This window comes from Xyrauchen texanus, chromosome 22 (genome assembly GCF_025860055.1).
Source record: "Xyrauchen texanus isolate HMW12.3.18 chromosome 22, RBS_HiC_50CHRs, whole genome shotgun sequence".
In the NCBI taxonomy this organism is placed as follows: Eukaryota; Metazoa; Chordata; class Actinopteri; order Cypriniformes; family Catostomidae; genus Xyrauchen; species Xyrauchen texanus.
In genome coordinates this window covers 12,639,294-12,654,871 of record NC_068297.1, presented here as the reverse complement: position 1 = coordinate 12,654,871, position 15,578 = coordinate 12,639,294, and the positions used below count along the sequence as shown (strand labels likewise).

Sequence of the window (15,578 nt, the reverse complement as noted above, 5' to 3'; positions counted from 1 at the left end):
ACATGACATATTGATCATCTGCTTTGGCGAAAACCTAATTTTCTTAATATCACTTCTAATGTTTTTCTCAAAGAATATAAAAGGGCCGATGTACAAAATTAACTGCACTGTAGCTGAATCCATATTGGGGGTTCCTTGGTATTAAATAGTTTGAAAACCCATGTGCTGTGGAACTAGAGTTTGTCAGTCTGTACTTAACGGAAATGATACAGTCAAGTCAAGTATTTAGTGTGTGCAAGATCTCACAATTTAACACAGAAGGCAATCACAAAACATCTGGGAGTCATAAAGACGATAAATCACAAAAACTACAAAATCATCACGGATGTTCACTTTGCACGGTCACAATGGAAATGTTTGCACAGTGCACGTAATAAAGAAATTGTGATAGTGGATAATGCTGCTCTATCTTTCATTTTCAATTATGTCGCCAGTGACGAAAAGACCAACATTTTGCAAGTGTAGATAAACAGTGCCCTTTCCAGATAAACAATAAACATAGGATTGAATGGAAAAGTCTGGCTTTAAAAGCCGTTTGAAATCTGGAATTTCTCCATCATTGTCTCTTGAACTAATATGTCACCACTGTAACTCAATTCACACGCTGACGCTGGTGGGAGGATTCAACACAAACTGGGGACTCAACGGGATTCTGCAAGCAGAGTTTTCTCCACACAAACCCGGGACACTCTTTGTCTTTGATAATGATTTTGGTCAAATTTGCGTGCGCGATCATAACCAGATCGCTATTCATTCTGGTCTCTCTCGTTGGGGTTTGGAGGGTGACAAAAGTGAAAAATGACAGTATCTACTGGTTACTGACCTTCCTTCAGTTGCCTCTGGTCGTGGAGATGTTCATCACTTTAAAGCGAAGGAAGGGGAAAGGCTACAAATGGTGAGTTGCATATACCTTCCATTTTAACTGTGAAAGATTTCAAACGAAATCTAATTTTTAGGCATGATTTAAAACATGAAATCAAGTTCACAGATTCTCAATTAATTCACAGGAAACCCGCCAAACATTTTCCAAACAACTGTTGATCGTATATGAGATCACAATAGCTTCAATTCAACATTCAGATATTAATTTCTATATTTAGATGGTATTTATTTAGTTTTACCAGTCTGTGGCCAGTTATATTTTTGATTCAACTCAGTTCTTCCCCATCACCAACAACCTGCTACACCTTTTGTTACAGCTGACTGAGTGCATGCACGTGTGAAGGAACATCTAAAACTATCCATTCCAGTTCTTCTCAGTTTGTTTGCCAGTGTGCATTTGTGTGTTATAGTGAGTATGTGTCTGTAAATGTGACACTGTCATCTTCCTGTCCTCTCTCAGCAGCCGGTTTCACAAAGCTATTTTAGACCGGTCTATAGTGTTAGACAAGTCTAAAATTTGCTCATAGACTAGTCTAATGCAATTTAGACAGTTTCACAAAAGTAAAGACTGACTTAATTTAGACCAAAAAAATTAGACACCTTACCCCCAGGCTAACTTAGGTCTAAGACTCTATGTTACCTTGGCAACCAACAGTAGCAATCAGTTACATTACAAACAGCCAAAAGAAAAGGGAAAATGGCTCATAATTTGTGGTTTGATGACGACGTTATGGAGAGAGCTATGAGAAGGGAAAGGGTTTTTAGGGACCGCAGTAACCTACTGGAAATATATAATAATGAGGACTTTATCGGTCGGTTTCGTTTGCCCAAGGAAGCTATACTGAGTCTGACAGATGAATTAGCTGAAGTACTGAGCCCTGCCACTTCAAGAAGCCACAGCATCCCAGCAGTGCTACAGGTTTGCACTGCGTTGAGATTTTATGCAACAGGAACGTTTCTGAATGCTGTTGGTGACACAGTGGGTCTCAGCAAAGCTTCTGTGTCACGGGTGGTATACAGGGTATCAAGGGCACTTTCAAATAAGCTCCCTCAGTTTCCAAACCAACTGGCTGAGCTGAACAGAGTCAAAAGAGGGTTCTTCAGCATAGCAAGATTTCCCAATGTTGTTGGAGCAATTGATGGGACACATGTCAGAATCCAGGCTCCAACAGCTCATGAACATTTGTTTGTGAATAGAAAAGGATATCACAGCCTAAACATTCAGGCTGTTTGTGATTCTGATCTCCGGTTCCTCAACTGTGTGGCGCGCTGGCCTGGATCAATTCATGACTCTCGAATTCTTCAAAATTCTCAACTTTTCCGTGCATTTGAGCAAGGCATTATCGATGGGGTCCTGTTGGGGGACTCTGGCTACCCTCTAAAACCTTGGCTCCTAACTCCCTTCCTGAATCCTACTACACCTGCACAGAGAAACTACAACGCAGCACACTGTTCAACTCGTAACACTGTAGAGCGGGCATTTGGTGTACTGAAGAGGCGTTTCCATTGTCTACATGGGGAATTGCGAATGGCACCTGACAGAGTGTGTAACATCATCTGTGCGACTGTTGTGCTGCATAACATAGCGAGGTAGGCCTACCTGAAAACAAACAATTTAAATTGCTAGCCATTTTCAATAGGCCTAATTGAATAACTATTTACCACATTCTACAACTATAATCATAATTGTTTACTTCTTAATCATTAGGGATCTCCGGCTACCTGACCCTCAAGGAGAGGATATCAGAGATGACAATCACAATGAACTGGAGGACAGAGAAGATTTAGAGGAGCAGAATGGAACCGGTCGATATGTGCGTCAGATGTATGTTGACAGGATTTTCAATGTCTAAAACAACAACAAAAATCACATCAAAGTGGGCCACCATGTTGTCTGTCTTTACCTATTAGGCTTAAATGAGTAGCAACCAACTTAATAAATATATATTTATTTTTTGAAGTTTTCTCAAGTGACATACTGTTCATTCAATAAATTAGTACAATAAATTATACAGCGTTTGTGTCTCATTTCATTCATATCAAAATCATCAAGGTTATTAAAAGTACAACATATCTACCGTTCAAACTCTTAACCTGTGTAAAACTAATAAGGCAGATTAGAAGCAGGCCTACTCAACATATTAACTTTTAAAACTGCTTTAAAAAACACAGAAAAGAATTAGCCTAAAATACCTCATTGTCTTATTGGAAGTATTCAAGATATTTACAACTCCAGTGACTGTTTGTGCAAGTCTAATTTTAATTTATCTCTCTGAAGCTGTAAAACTTCAATCTCGAGCAGCAATTTCCTCTCTTCCAGTTCAAGATTTCTGTATTGTTTGTCTAGCACCATTGACATAGTTGTTCCTCTCGACACTGATGTGCAAACCACGGGACCAGCAGCTGTAGCTGATGCTGATCCTGACGCTGACGCTGACTCAGACTCTTTATCTCCCGTCCCCTCCCGTCTCTCACCCGGCTCCTCCTCCACTGCCTCGCTTCGGTCCCAAGTCAAAGACAGGGTCACTAAAAATAAGTACAGACATAACATTACCTTACTTGTAGGGGTGGGCGATATATCGCATGACATTGTTATGCGCATCTCGTCAGTAAAGCCGGTTCCTTGATCTATTTGCATGCGTTTTTTTCTATTTCCACACTTTTTTCTATTTGCACGCGTTTTCTTTTATTTGCATGTGCCTAAAAGAAAGTTTTTTTTAAACACATCATCAGGAGAACAAATCCAGTGATTCTCAGGTACCATTCTGTGAACCCATTATGTCATTTGAATTTTCAAATTCTTCATCCCTTCTCTGAAAAGAATAGCTCGCCTTAGGAAAATTGGAAGTCCTCATGATATCCTCACTCTCATGTTCTTTCAAACTTGTATGGTTGTCTTTAAGTGAAACACTAAAAGAGAGATGCTGTTTTTTCTTTCTCCATACTATTAAAGGAATAGTTCACCTTAAAATGAACATTTTCTCATAATTAACTCACCCTCATGCCATCCCAGATGTGCTGAACACAAACAGAGATTTTTTAGAAGAATATCTCAGCTCTGTAGGTCCATACAATATAAATGCATACTCTGAAGCTCCTAAAAGCACATAAAGGCAGCATAAAAGTAATCCACAGTGGTTTAATCCATTACTTCTGAAGTGATCTAATCGGTTTTGGGTGAGAACAGACCCCCAAAAAAAAACTCACATGACATCTGCAGTCTCCTTGGTGATCATGATTTCAAGCTATATTACACCACTATCGCCATCTAGTACTCTGCACCAATCACTAGGAAGTGTAAGCGAGCTTGAAATCATGATTGTACCTAGAGACTGCAATGACAAGATGTACCGTGAAAATGTTTTTCTGTTTTCTCAGCTGAGATATTCTTCTAAAATATTTGTTTGTGTTCTGCTGAAGAAAGAAAGTCATACACATCTGGGATGGCATGAGGGTGTCTAAATGATGAGAGAATTTTCATTTTTGGGGGAGCTGTTCCTATTACATTATTCCTTTAAAGCAAATGCTTACTGGGACTGTAAAGCTAAAAACATCAGTAAACGCACAATTAAAGTGATAAAGTGACTTGTGTGCAGGGTTCGAATTATGATTTCATATTTGTGGGGGTCTCTTAAAAAAAAAAAAAAAGTAGCCTATAAGCAGGCGTGGTGTGTGTGATAAATAATTGCTTAACACTGCACTTGATTCTTTTGATTTCAATGTTTATTAATACAGGAGTAGAGAAACGAGTAGACTGTCCTCTGATGATGTTTTTTGTTTTTTGAAATAAACCCGAATTTTGCCAAAGTTGTACCTGATGTTGGTAGCAGTCTTTTTATTTTTGGTGGCATGGTTGCTGGTTCTGAACTTTACACTATTTCTAAAATATTCTAACTAATCCCCCAGCGTGAGTTATTCTAGGTGACCGTTATTTAGAACCTGTCACTTTAATGTTTCCATGGTGACGCATCATTGCTTGTCACGTTACACAGCGCAACCACAACACAGCGCTGAATAAATGATGATCTGCTTTTATGTCATTTTTCCTTTTTTATACAAAATATTCACAAATGTATTAGCTATAACATGAAACACTGATATTCCGATTGTCAAATATGTGCAAGTGGATGTGTTTTGTTGTTTAAACGCCTTTATAACGATCGCGTTAAGTTAGTTGAGCTGTATGTGCGATGGGCGGCGCCATGTTATTTTACAACACGTCAATTCCTCAACTTCTCACGAAATACATGAAAGTAAGTGGCCGGTGAACTGGGAGAAGAATAGAGTAAAATGTAAAGCTACTTACACAATGTGTATCTGATATGAAAACGTGTCTTATTGTAACGTAACGTTAATGGAAAGGATTATTATTGCCGCTTCCCTAGACATCAGTGTGTATTTTACAAACACAAAATATTTTTTTGCTAGTACTTATGTGTATTTAAATGTCTGAAACCTAAAATAAACATTATGTGGTTGAAAACACAGAACAGTTGATCTGTCTATGGTTGTGATACATGACAGCAGCACTTAGCGCGTCAGTCTCTGGCTCAGCGCCAGCCAAAGCGCAAAAGCACGTTTGAATTTAGCAGTTGATCACGTGATGCACTGACCGTTCTAATCACACCGGTGTTGATCGATCATACGTGCAAAAGGGTTAACATAAACATTGAAGGAATATATTGAAGGAAAAAATGCTTTATTTGTAATTTAAAATAATGGTGCTGATGATTTTTAGAGACCCCCCACAGGTGTATGATTTTACTGCTTTCATGGGAGCTCATCCTCTCTCTATGGGAGCTCAGCTCCCACCGGCTCCCACGTAATTCGAACCATGCTTGTGTGCTATTGTAACTTATGTTGTTACTTGCTGAAAATCGTATTGAGGGCACAAATATAATAAATGGTCCTAAAAGTAAGAAAAGACCTAAATGTAAAAATTTGTGGTCCTAAGTGTAGTAACGGTCTTTTATATAATACACTTATAAGTAAATGTGATAAAGACCCAGCATGTAATAGGTTTTGGTCCCAAATGTTCTGAAGTTACCTTCATAAACTATACATGAACATCATTATCTATCAAAACTTTGTGCGTTCACATTATATCTACTTATTATATGCAAACAATAATTAAACTAACTTTGCTTCTGGCGCATTTGTATATACCCAAAACATCCCAACATATCACATGATGATTGGTCACAAGGCTATTGAGAAACAGTGATGTAGGAAATGTTGTCAAACCTGGTGTTGCATATCTTGAGGTGTCATGTTTAAATGTGCACAAGCACTAATTCGATTTCTATTAAGCCCAATGTGCAAAGAGGAAGGTTTTTAGCAAATAGCAACTTAAATCATACCTGGCTTCTCACTAAACTACTGCATGGCTCATAAGGCTTGAAATATAGCATCATTTGTACCACCTTTATGATGTTCTGTTCACTTTCTTTATATGAAAATTAATTGATTCAACAGTCCTATTAAATCTGGTTTTGTGTTACATACAAGATCATACAGATTTTGAAATTATTTGATGGTGAGATTGACTTTCTGCTGACTTTCAGAGCAAAATGTACCGCCTCTTCGGATTAAACATTGTTTTTGTGTGTGTGTGAAATCAGTCAAGTCTAATTATAGTCGTATATTAACTGATATTCCTTTTGAAATTATTTTACCATTTATTAAACTCTTCTGCTTTCTGACTTCTGGCAGTGTAGGAAATTGGACTCATGGGAGAATATCAAGAGCATTGTTGTGCTGCTGAATGGCACCATGGATAATAAAACACTCAAGGTAATCTTGCAAATGAATCTCATGTTTGTTTGTTAGTTTTAGACTATTAATGTATTGTTTATCAAAAGCACAAAACGTTACTAATGCTTTGACTGCCATTTATCTGCATACATTCATAAGCTTCCACCATGTGCTTCTAATTTCAGATGAAATTATTTATAGCAAATGATCTTGAATGCACTGACTACATTTTTGACACATAGAGTTCAGACACTTTGTAAACCCTTTTTTAACCAACAGAAAACATACATCTTAATTATCAAGCACTACTGTATATTCACACCAACCCATATTCTTTAGTCTTTCCTCTGAATCTGAAGTCTGCTGAACTATTCTGTTTAGTAGGAAATTATTAATGTATGTTTGAATCTTGAGACATGTTTCTTGGAAAATAAGAGTTCCCCTTTATTCTCTGTGGTGTGATTTGTTTAGTCATAGTTCCAACTTCCAATTTCTTTCCAATCTCTGTCTGTATACGTGTGTGTGCACTATATACTGTACACATACTGTATGTGTGTGTGTGTACTGTGTCTTTCAGGATCTGGAACGGATTCTCACCTCTGTTTGTCCGTATGACTGGATCCTTGGTCTTCATCAGGTTCTGCTCATCCTTCTCATCCTTGGGAAGTGGCTCCTCCCACTAGGGGGAGGAGTAACTCGTGACGAGCTGTCTCAACTTCTGCTCATCTTTGTTGGCACAGGAGCAGATATTTTGGAATTCACAAATGAAACTCTTTCTGATGTGAAGTGGGTACTTTTTGTTCTCTGTCTATAGACAGAAGGTTGGCTTAATGACAGTGCTCATACAAGTGTTGGGTGATGTATATTGAGTGTATTGTTAGGGGTATGTATATGATGGATGCTGATGTGTGCTGTATGTATGGATTTGAGTGATGATTGTTGTTGAGCATATTTGTTTTAGGAAAATGTCAGGATTAAAAACAATTATTGACAAAGGTTACTGCTGAACTTTTAAGAAATCACATTTTCCAACTTCTGGCCAAAAGCGGAGACTACCATTGCTGGAATGTGTCCCCCCAACATTTCAACAAATATCGGTGTAGGGGATTACAGCTTGGGCCCATAGACCAGTAGGCTTGGAATGAAGACCAGGAGTCGAGATGTCAATCAAATTAGTTGAAATTTTGTTTACAATTGTTTACAAAATCAAATGGCAGATGTTAGCAGTACAAAAGCCTCTGAGTTCGAAGACAGGAGAATCACAAACTGAACTCAGGACCAAAAACATCAATACTTATAGTCAGAAACAGCACAAAGTTGACATTAATGCTAGAGCTTCTAGAATTCTGATTGGTTACAAGCATAGATAACTATAGAACATTTCTGAACATGGTCATCGTGTACATCATTTATCTAATTGATTATTGTAATGGTGCTTTAGTTCCGTATAAAGGCTCCTATGGTCTTAATGGTCAGGTCATAGGCCATGGGCAGTCTTCCCTTTATGGAAAATAGTAGGTCTCTGAGGTCCAGTTGTCCACCTCTTGACTGCTATTCTCCCTTCACTGAATACCTGAAACAGAAATTCCTTTGGAGAAACACGCACACAGTTTCTCCTATTCAAGGTCTTATACTACAAATCTTCTGTTGGAGACTGGTATTATCTTAATTTTCTCTCAGGGCATCTGAAGTGGTATTCTTATTAAGATGGCAGAAAACTTTCACAATCAATGTACGTTGTTTGGTCATGTAAGCACTAGAGAAGACTCCTTTAAGTCTCCTAAAGCATGAAGACATATATGGAATGGTCTCAAATTGCTTGTCTGAGCATGACATCACAAAGAACATATATTAAGACACTTAGAATAATAAATCATTAGGTCAAAAGGATATATGTGAATAAATAAAATAATTAACTAAATCACATTAGGTTAAATGCTGATAAGTTTAAATGTAATTCACTCAAAGTATATATATATATATATATATATAGAGAGAGAGAGAGAGAGAGAGAGAGAGAGAGAGAGAGAGAGAGAGAGAGGGAGAGGAAGAGGAGGTGGTGATCCAGGCGTCCACAACTTCATGGGCTTACAATGGCCATAAGCTACCAATGGACTCTTTTCACAGACTGTGATGACATTTTTACAAATCAAATCCCTTTATTGCCACGCAACCATATACACAAGTGCAACAGTGGGTGAAAGTCTTGGGTGCCGTTCCAAGCAACATAGCAGTATAACAATTACAATAAACATCTGTTTTACACATAACACAATTTACATATCTTGTTACACAACGCAATATGCAGTATACACCTAATAATATACAATATGCAATAAACACAAAATAAGTAGACCCCCACCCACACCCCTCCCCCATGCAATCAGTGGAAATAAATATGAAGAATCGGTTGACATTCAGCTGTCGTTTGATAGTCAGTTGCCATTGTGTTATTTAAGAGAAGTATAAAATGTGAGTCAAACCTGAGGCTAATAAAGTGCGGTGCTGATATATGTATCATGAGCGATCAAGAGTTCAAATGTCTGATTGAGTGGGGGAAGAAGCTGTCATGTAGTCGGCTGGTGCGGGTCCTGATGCTGCAATACCACCTGCCTGATGGTAGCAGTGAGAGCAGCCCATGGCTTGGGTGGCTGGAGTCTATGATGTTCCTCCAAGCTTTTTTCACACACTGCCTGGTATTGATGTCCTGGAGGGAGGGAAGCTCACCACCGATGATGTGTCTGGCAGTTCGCACCACACTTTGCAGGGCTTTGCGGTTGTGGGTGTTGCTGTTGCCGTACCAGTTAGTGATGCAGCCAGTCAGGATGCTCTCTACAGTACTGGTGTAGAACCGTGTGAGGATGTGGTGGTTCATTCCAAACTTCCTCAGCCATCTCAGGAAGAAGAGTATTTTCTCCTGAAGTCCACCACAAGCTCCTTGGTCTTGCTGACATTGAGGGAGAGGTTGTGCTCCTGACACTAGTGTGTAAGAGTGTGCACCTCCTCTCTGTAAGCTTTTTCGTCATTGTCAGTGATCAGACCTACCACCGTCATATCATCAGCAAACATAATGATGGCAATGGAGCTATGAGTTGCCACACAGTCATGTGTGTATAGGGAATACAGGAGTGGGCTGAGAACACAGCCCTGCTGGGCTCTAGTGATGAGTGTCAGTGATGAGGAGATGTTGCTGCCCATTCTAACCACCTGGCATCTGCTTGACAGGAAGTCCATGATCTATGGGGTTGAATTCTGAGCTGTAGTCTACAAACTGTATTCTCACATATGTGTTCCTTTTTTTCAGGTGGAAGAGAGCAGTGTGTATTGTAGATGCAATGGCATCATCAGCTGAGCGGTTGTTGTGGTATGCAAACTACAGTGAGTCCAGTGAAGCAGGCAGCACAGAGCAGATGTGATCTCTGATTAGCCTCTCAAAGCATTTGCTGATGATGGGGGTCAGAGCAACAGGACGCCAGTCATTTAAGCAAGTGATTTTGAATTGCTTTGTTACAGGCACAATGGTGGACATTTTAAAGCATGTGGGGATACAGACAAGGAGAGGGAAAGGTTGAAAATGTCCATAAAAATACCAGCCAATTTGTTCGCGCACGCTCTTATGACACAGCCCGGAATGCCGTCTGGACCCACGGATTTACGGATATTCAACTGTCAGAAGGATCAGGTTACGTCCGCTACAGAGACGGAGAGTGAACTAACCTCTGTAGCTTCGGCCGCGGGAGCTCTCACCACGAGGGCAGTGTTGTTTCCCTCAAAATGAACATAAAACATTTTAAGCTCATCCGGGAGTGAGGCAGCGGTGTTCACGGTGGAGTTTTTATTCTCTGCTCTGATAATTTTATGGAGGGCATAAACGGCTTGTTTATACTCCCCCGTATTCCCGGAATTAAAAGCGGAGGTCCACGCATTAATTGCCACACGAACATCTCTATTAATCCACAGCTTCTGGTTAGGGTGGATCCATATTGTTTTGGTTAGCACTACATCATCTAAGCACTTCCTGATGAAACACATTACGGTATCAGCGTAGACCTCGAAGTCGTCATCAGAGGCACATATTTGTGTTTCCCAATCCTGGTTTGGGAGTACTAAAATCCCTTATGGAGTGTAATATGTTATAATACATTAAAAAAGCAGTTTTAGAAGTTTTGATTTTGTTTTACCTTTCCATTACAAACTACAAAGAGTTAAATATAAGGTAGAAAATAATGTGATGAAGTTCAGTTTTGTGTTGTTTTTTCTTATTATTAATTATATATATATATATATATATATATATATATATATATATATATATATATATATATATATATATATAATACAAATGGCACTGTTTTCCAGAGAGAGAGGGGCTCATTTAGAAATGCTAATGCATCATTAATGCAAACCTTTATAAGACAAGTCTTCCCTGTGTTTTAATGTGTGTGTTTGTATTACAGGGACAATAGTCTGCAGATGGTGTATATAATCCTGGCAGTGTGGACGTGGAGTATGTTACAGTTTCCTTTACACCTGGCAGGTTAGTAATCAACTGTTTAGCTGTGTTTTACATTGTTTACCCATTTTTCCTTAACATCTCACCATCAAACACATGGAAAAGCATGTTGCTTTAACAATGCAGCAAAACAAGTAATCTGACCTACAAAAGAATTCTAGATCCCATCTATCACTCTTGCAATAATGAAATCCACTGTCCATGGTGTCCTGTTTAGTTATCTCAAATCTTTCATCCTGCTCCATCAAAAGCATTTTTCTTACCCAGTGTCTCTTTAGTAAGTGCTTTTGAGCTCACACAAACTTTTGGTGTATTGTGTGTTTTGGGACACAATTTGTGTAGCAGGGCTTTACTTATATCTAAATGCATGTTTTCAACAGCATATGTTTTCGTTGAGTTGTGGTCTATGCATATTTCCCTGTGAGGAGTTTTGGTTTTGGCTGCTCCACATATTTAAACATAGCCAAACCGCCATTTGACTTGAATTTAAACACAAAAAGTTTACTCTAAACATCTCAGCAAACATACTGACTGCTCACTGTTATGTAGTCTGATCTCTATCAGTTTAATCCTGAAAAAGAGCATTTGTATCTCTCATAAAATCTTACAACTTAATTTTCAACATGAAATGAATTAACCTGGATGGTCTAGCTTATGGACTGTGTGTGTGTACATACTGGTATATATGTACATATTAAGATTGCAATTGCCAGGGGCCTGGGTAACTTAGCGAGTATTGACGCTGACTACCACACCTGGAGTCGCAATTTCAAATCCAGGGCGTGCTGAGTGACTCCAGCCAGGTCTCCTAAGCAACCAAATTGGCCCACTATGCCACCATGAGGACATTCCAAATTGGGGGGGAAAAGGAGAGAAAAAAAGAAATAAAAAAAGACATTGCAATTGCCAGCTTTAGCAATTCCAATCTTTTACAGTCATTTAATTCTTGTAGTTTAGGAGACAAAATGGCCTGTAGTGAGACAGACAGCTATAGTAGCCCTCTTCCAACACTAAAACCCATAAACTTTTACTGCATTGAAATATGTTTCTTTTTAGTAACTGGGTTCTTTTCAATTTTTTCCTCTTTTGTAGTGGATAAAAAATTATGTAATTTCTTGAAAAAACCCTGTAAGCATTTAAAGGAATTTTCCCGGTTCAATACAAGTGAAACTCAAACGGCAGCATTTGTTGCATAGTTTTGATTACCACAAAAATGAATTTCAACTTTCGATAACATTTAAAGTTTAAATAAAAATAAATTAAAAATTAAAGCAAAAATCCAGGTTAAATGAGGCACTTACAATGGAAGTAAATGGAATTCGTAAACGTTAAAATACATATTTTTCAAAAGTATACATTGTTTCGAAGACATAAACAATATGATTTTAGTGTGATAAAATTACTTACTAAACTTTTCTGTGTAAAGTTATATCAAATTTACCACTTTTCGCCACAACGACCTTAACCCTAAAATGACTGTAAAAACTTGACATGAACTACTCTACACTAATTTTAACAGAAGAATTAATGTGAGTACTTTTATATAATTATATTTCTGCCATTAAACCCTCGAAATATGGGTCCCATTCACTTCCAATGGAAGTGCCTCACTGTTACCTATATATTTGCTTTTTGTTCTGAATAAAGAAAACTAGGAACAACATTGTGATCAACATTGTGCCACAAATGCTGTCGACTGAACATATATTGAATCCAAATATACATTGAACTAAATGGGAGCATTTCCATAACTATTGTACATGGTATTCTACACTCTCTGCTAACTACTAGCAAATTCATTCACACAATATTTGTTTAAGTTGGAGACATCATACCTTATACCACCCTTCTACCTCTGTTTCCCTCTTTCATGTATGCTACTCTATAGTTGTAACGTCCAGACCGAAGAACTCCGATGAGCCCATGGGTGAAGACGGCTGTTGTAACTTGCTCTTGTCAAGACACAGTACAGATATTTGGAACATCGTGGAGAGTTTGTTTATCCAGGATGGGCCATTTCTCATGATGCGTCTCATTGTGATGATTTACTTTAAAGTGTTCCACCAGATGTTGGTCTTTTTTGCTATCAAAAACATTCTAGTGGTCATCCTCAACCTCTACAGACTCATTGTTATTTGTCAAGATTTCAGACCATCATCATCTTCCTCGATCTAAAAGAAAAGTGATTAAGTGGAGATGAAGAAAGGTAGAACATAGAGTAAGGTGGGAATCAGGCAGAAAGGATCGTACAATTATAGGAAATTAAGAACTATCTTCAAGCAGTTTAAAATATATATTGCATTAACTTCCCTAATAAATGCATCCCATAAATGTGCTAAATGTATTACTAAACATTTTTATGAAGGTACTTACTTTGTATGTTATGTACTATTAAATAGGACCAAAAGCAGACTCATGCATATTTTAGATCAAATATAAAATAACACTTTTCAGTTTAATTGTGTTTTAATATGCTTTTAGTGTTTTACAATGATTTTTATACTAGTCAGTATTGTGAAAGAAGAATTTCTTGTATTTCAATTTGTAACAGGCAAACACAAAATTATCTGTAGCACACATTGTGTTAAAATGGTTGGCTATACATGATTATTCTCCCAGCATGTGCACTCGGGTATTACCCACCGATAGCTTTCTAAAGGTTTTAGAGTTACTCTGATCTGAGATCAGGTCGGTTATTAGCCATTTAGTCACTGGAACCTGTAGTTGCACCACAACAGATCCTAGATCAGCCTTTCAAGGAATCCTACATTTTAACCAGAGAAAGTTACAGCACATATAAATAATTCTACTTGTAAACCTGTTTGCCTTTCAGTGTTGAAATAAATGTGAGGTATTGTATAGTGTGTCCAGCTGTATTCTGTTTGTATGGAAAGATTTCTGTTGATTATCTGACCCTGTGGTTTCAATGGCTATTTTAACATTGTGGGGGGAAAAAATTTGATACAATTTTTTTCTTGAATTCTTCCTCCCAGTCTCACTCTTTTTCTCACATTCACCTTTACCCATCCAGTATCTCATAATTTCCTGCTTGTATTCCAAAAGCAATCACACTGGGTAGATTGATTGTGTCTGTGATTGCAATTCGGTCTTCTGTAGTACCGTCATCAGCTGTTCTTGAAACATACGCACAATCCTAAAACAGGAAAACACACGTCTTTCATCAGAAAGCAGTGTTATCTATTTTTAACCAGTAGAGGAAACAGGAACTGTTCTGAGAGAAAAAAAAAGGAGACCAACAAAGTTGTTAATTTAAAAATGGACAGCTAGGAGTAAAAAGAAAGGAAAAAAATTTACTAGCGTAAGGTGGTTTTATGGTCTTATCTGGTCTCCCAGCCTGGGCAAAGTTGGTGTTTAGCTGATCAACCTACTGGTCTCCAAGACTGAGCAGAAGTGCCCAAAACTTCTCTAAATACTGGTTTCGATGTTATTTTTTTAATTGGGTAGTGTTCAAGCTTGTATAAGTACATATTGGTGCAAAGAAGTGCCTGAGCTAATGCTTGCATAAAAATGTTGATCACTTGCTGTTACTGTTACTACAAACCCCAATAGCGCATCAATATTACATACGTTTTTAACTTAGGTCCTAAACCCCAGCTCTAAGTGATTCAAATCTCTTACGAATCAATGTAAAAGGGGACCTGGGTTGCTCAGTGAGTAAAGACGCTGACTTCCACCCCTGGAGTCACGAGTTTGAATCCAGTGTGTGCTGAGTGACTCCAGCCAGTTCTCCTAAGCAACCAAATTGGCGAAGTTGCTAGGGAGGGTAGAATGATAAAATGCGTGGATTGACGGTCTCAGACACGGAGTTAACTGAGACTCATCACTATGCCACCGCAAGGACCTAGAATGTATTGGGAATTCCAAATTGAGGAGAAAAAAAGGGAGAATATAAAAAGAATCAATGAAAAGGCTTGACAAGGCTTTTTTTTTTTTTTTGCTACACTTCTCTCTGGAATTGTTTATTCTGATTGGTAGTTTTAAATACAGTGGCCTAGTGTTCTCAACCTTATGAATATTTATGAGAATAAACAGGCTTATCTTTTGTTCTACCCTTTGTTCAGTGTCAGCATTTCCAGAACTTTAATAGACTGAGCCTGATTGAAGTTACAGAAAATATAGTGAATATGGAAGCATTTATTCTTTTACAATATGCTTTGGACTTTTTTTGGTTCGGTGATGATGGCCATATATATATGGTTAGTAGCCTAAATCTGCATATAAAGGAGTGTAAATTTCATGAGACATGGTGTGTTTTAGATGTATTATCTATCATTCAACATAAGGAACAAAGTTACAGAATAGCTCAATATTATTGTTTAGTTATTCAAACACGGTGAAAGGTTCATGGACACAAACCCATTTATGACCTGTGGTGAGATCAGATTTTGAGTGATATCTTTGGAGTGAC

General features: G+C 38.0%; 2 protein-coding genes across 2 annotated transcripts; both read left to right on the top strand.

Moving 5' to 3' along the window:
• Positions 1 to 704: 704 nt before the first annotated feature.
• On the top strand, positions 705 to 13,992 carry LOC127662320 (uncharacterized). Its single transcript, XM_052153448.1, has 9 exons — positions 705 to 895; positions 1,903 to 2,472; positions 2,591 to 2,707; positions 3,230 to 3,404; positions 3,604 to 3,639; positions 6,595 to 6,675; positions 7,214 to 7,422; positions 11,094 to 11,173; positions 13,038 to 13,992. The coding sequence occupies exons 1-9, from the start codon at positions 705 to 707 to the stop codon at positions 13,322 to 13,324; spliced, it is 1,746 nt and encodes a 581-aa protein (XP_052009408.1). The 3' UTR covers positions 13,325 to 13,992.
• Positions 1,394 to 3,494, top strand: LOC127662787 (putative nuclease HARBI1). Its single transcript, XM_052154128.1, has 2 exons — positions 1,394 to 2,472; positions 2,591 to 3,494. Exons 1-2 carry the CDS (start codon positions 1,580 to 1,582, stop codon positions 2,733 to 2,735), a joined length of 1,038 nt encoding a protein of 345 aa, XP_052010088.1. The 5' UTR covers positions 1,394 to 1,579; the 3' UTR covers positions 2,736 to 3,494.
• Positions 13,993 to 15,578: the final 1,586 nt, after the last annotated feature.

What these genes read in the sequence shown, in the direction of transcription:
- LOC127662787 (XM_052154128.1), top strand. Translation starts at nt 1,580, where the DNA reads ATGGCTCATAATTTGTGGTTTGATGACGACGTTATGGAGAGAGCTATG. An exon ending in GTGCTGCATAACATAGCGAG is followed by an intron (nt 2,473 to 2,590) that starts GTAGGCCTACCT and finishes CTTAATCATTAG; the next exon opens with GGATCTCCGGCTACCTGACC.
- LOC127662320 (XM_052153448.1), top strand. Translation starts at nt 705, where the DNA reads ATGATTTTGGTCAAATTTGCGTGCGCGATCATAACCAGATCGCTATTC. An exon ending in GTGCTGCATAACATAGCGAG is followed by an intron (nt 2,473 to 2,590) that starts GTAGGCCTACCT and finishes CTTAATCATTAG; the next exon opens with GGATCTCCGGCTACCTGACC. An exon ending in GAAACTCTTTCTGATGTGAA is followed by an intron (nt 7,423 to 11,093) that starts GTGGGTACTTTT and finishes TTTGTATTACAG; the next exon opens with GGACAATAGTCTGCAGATGG.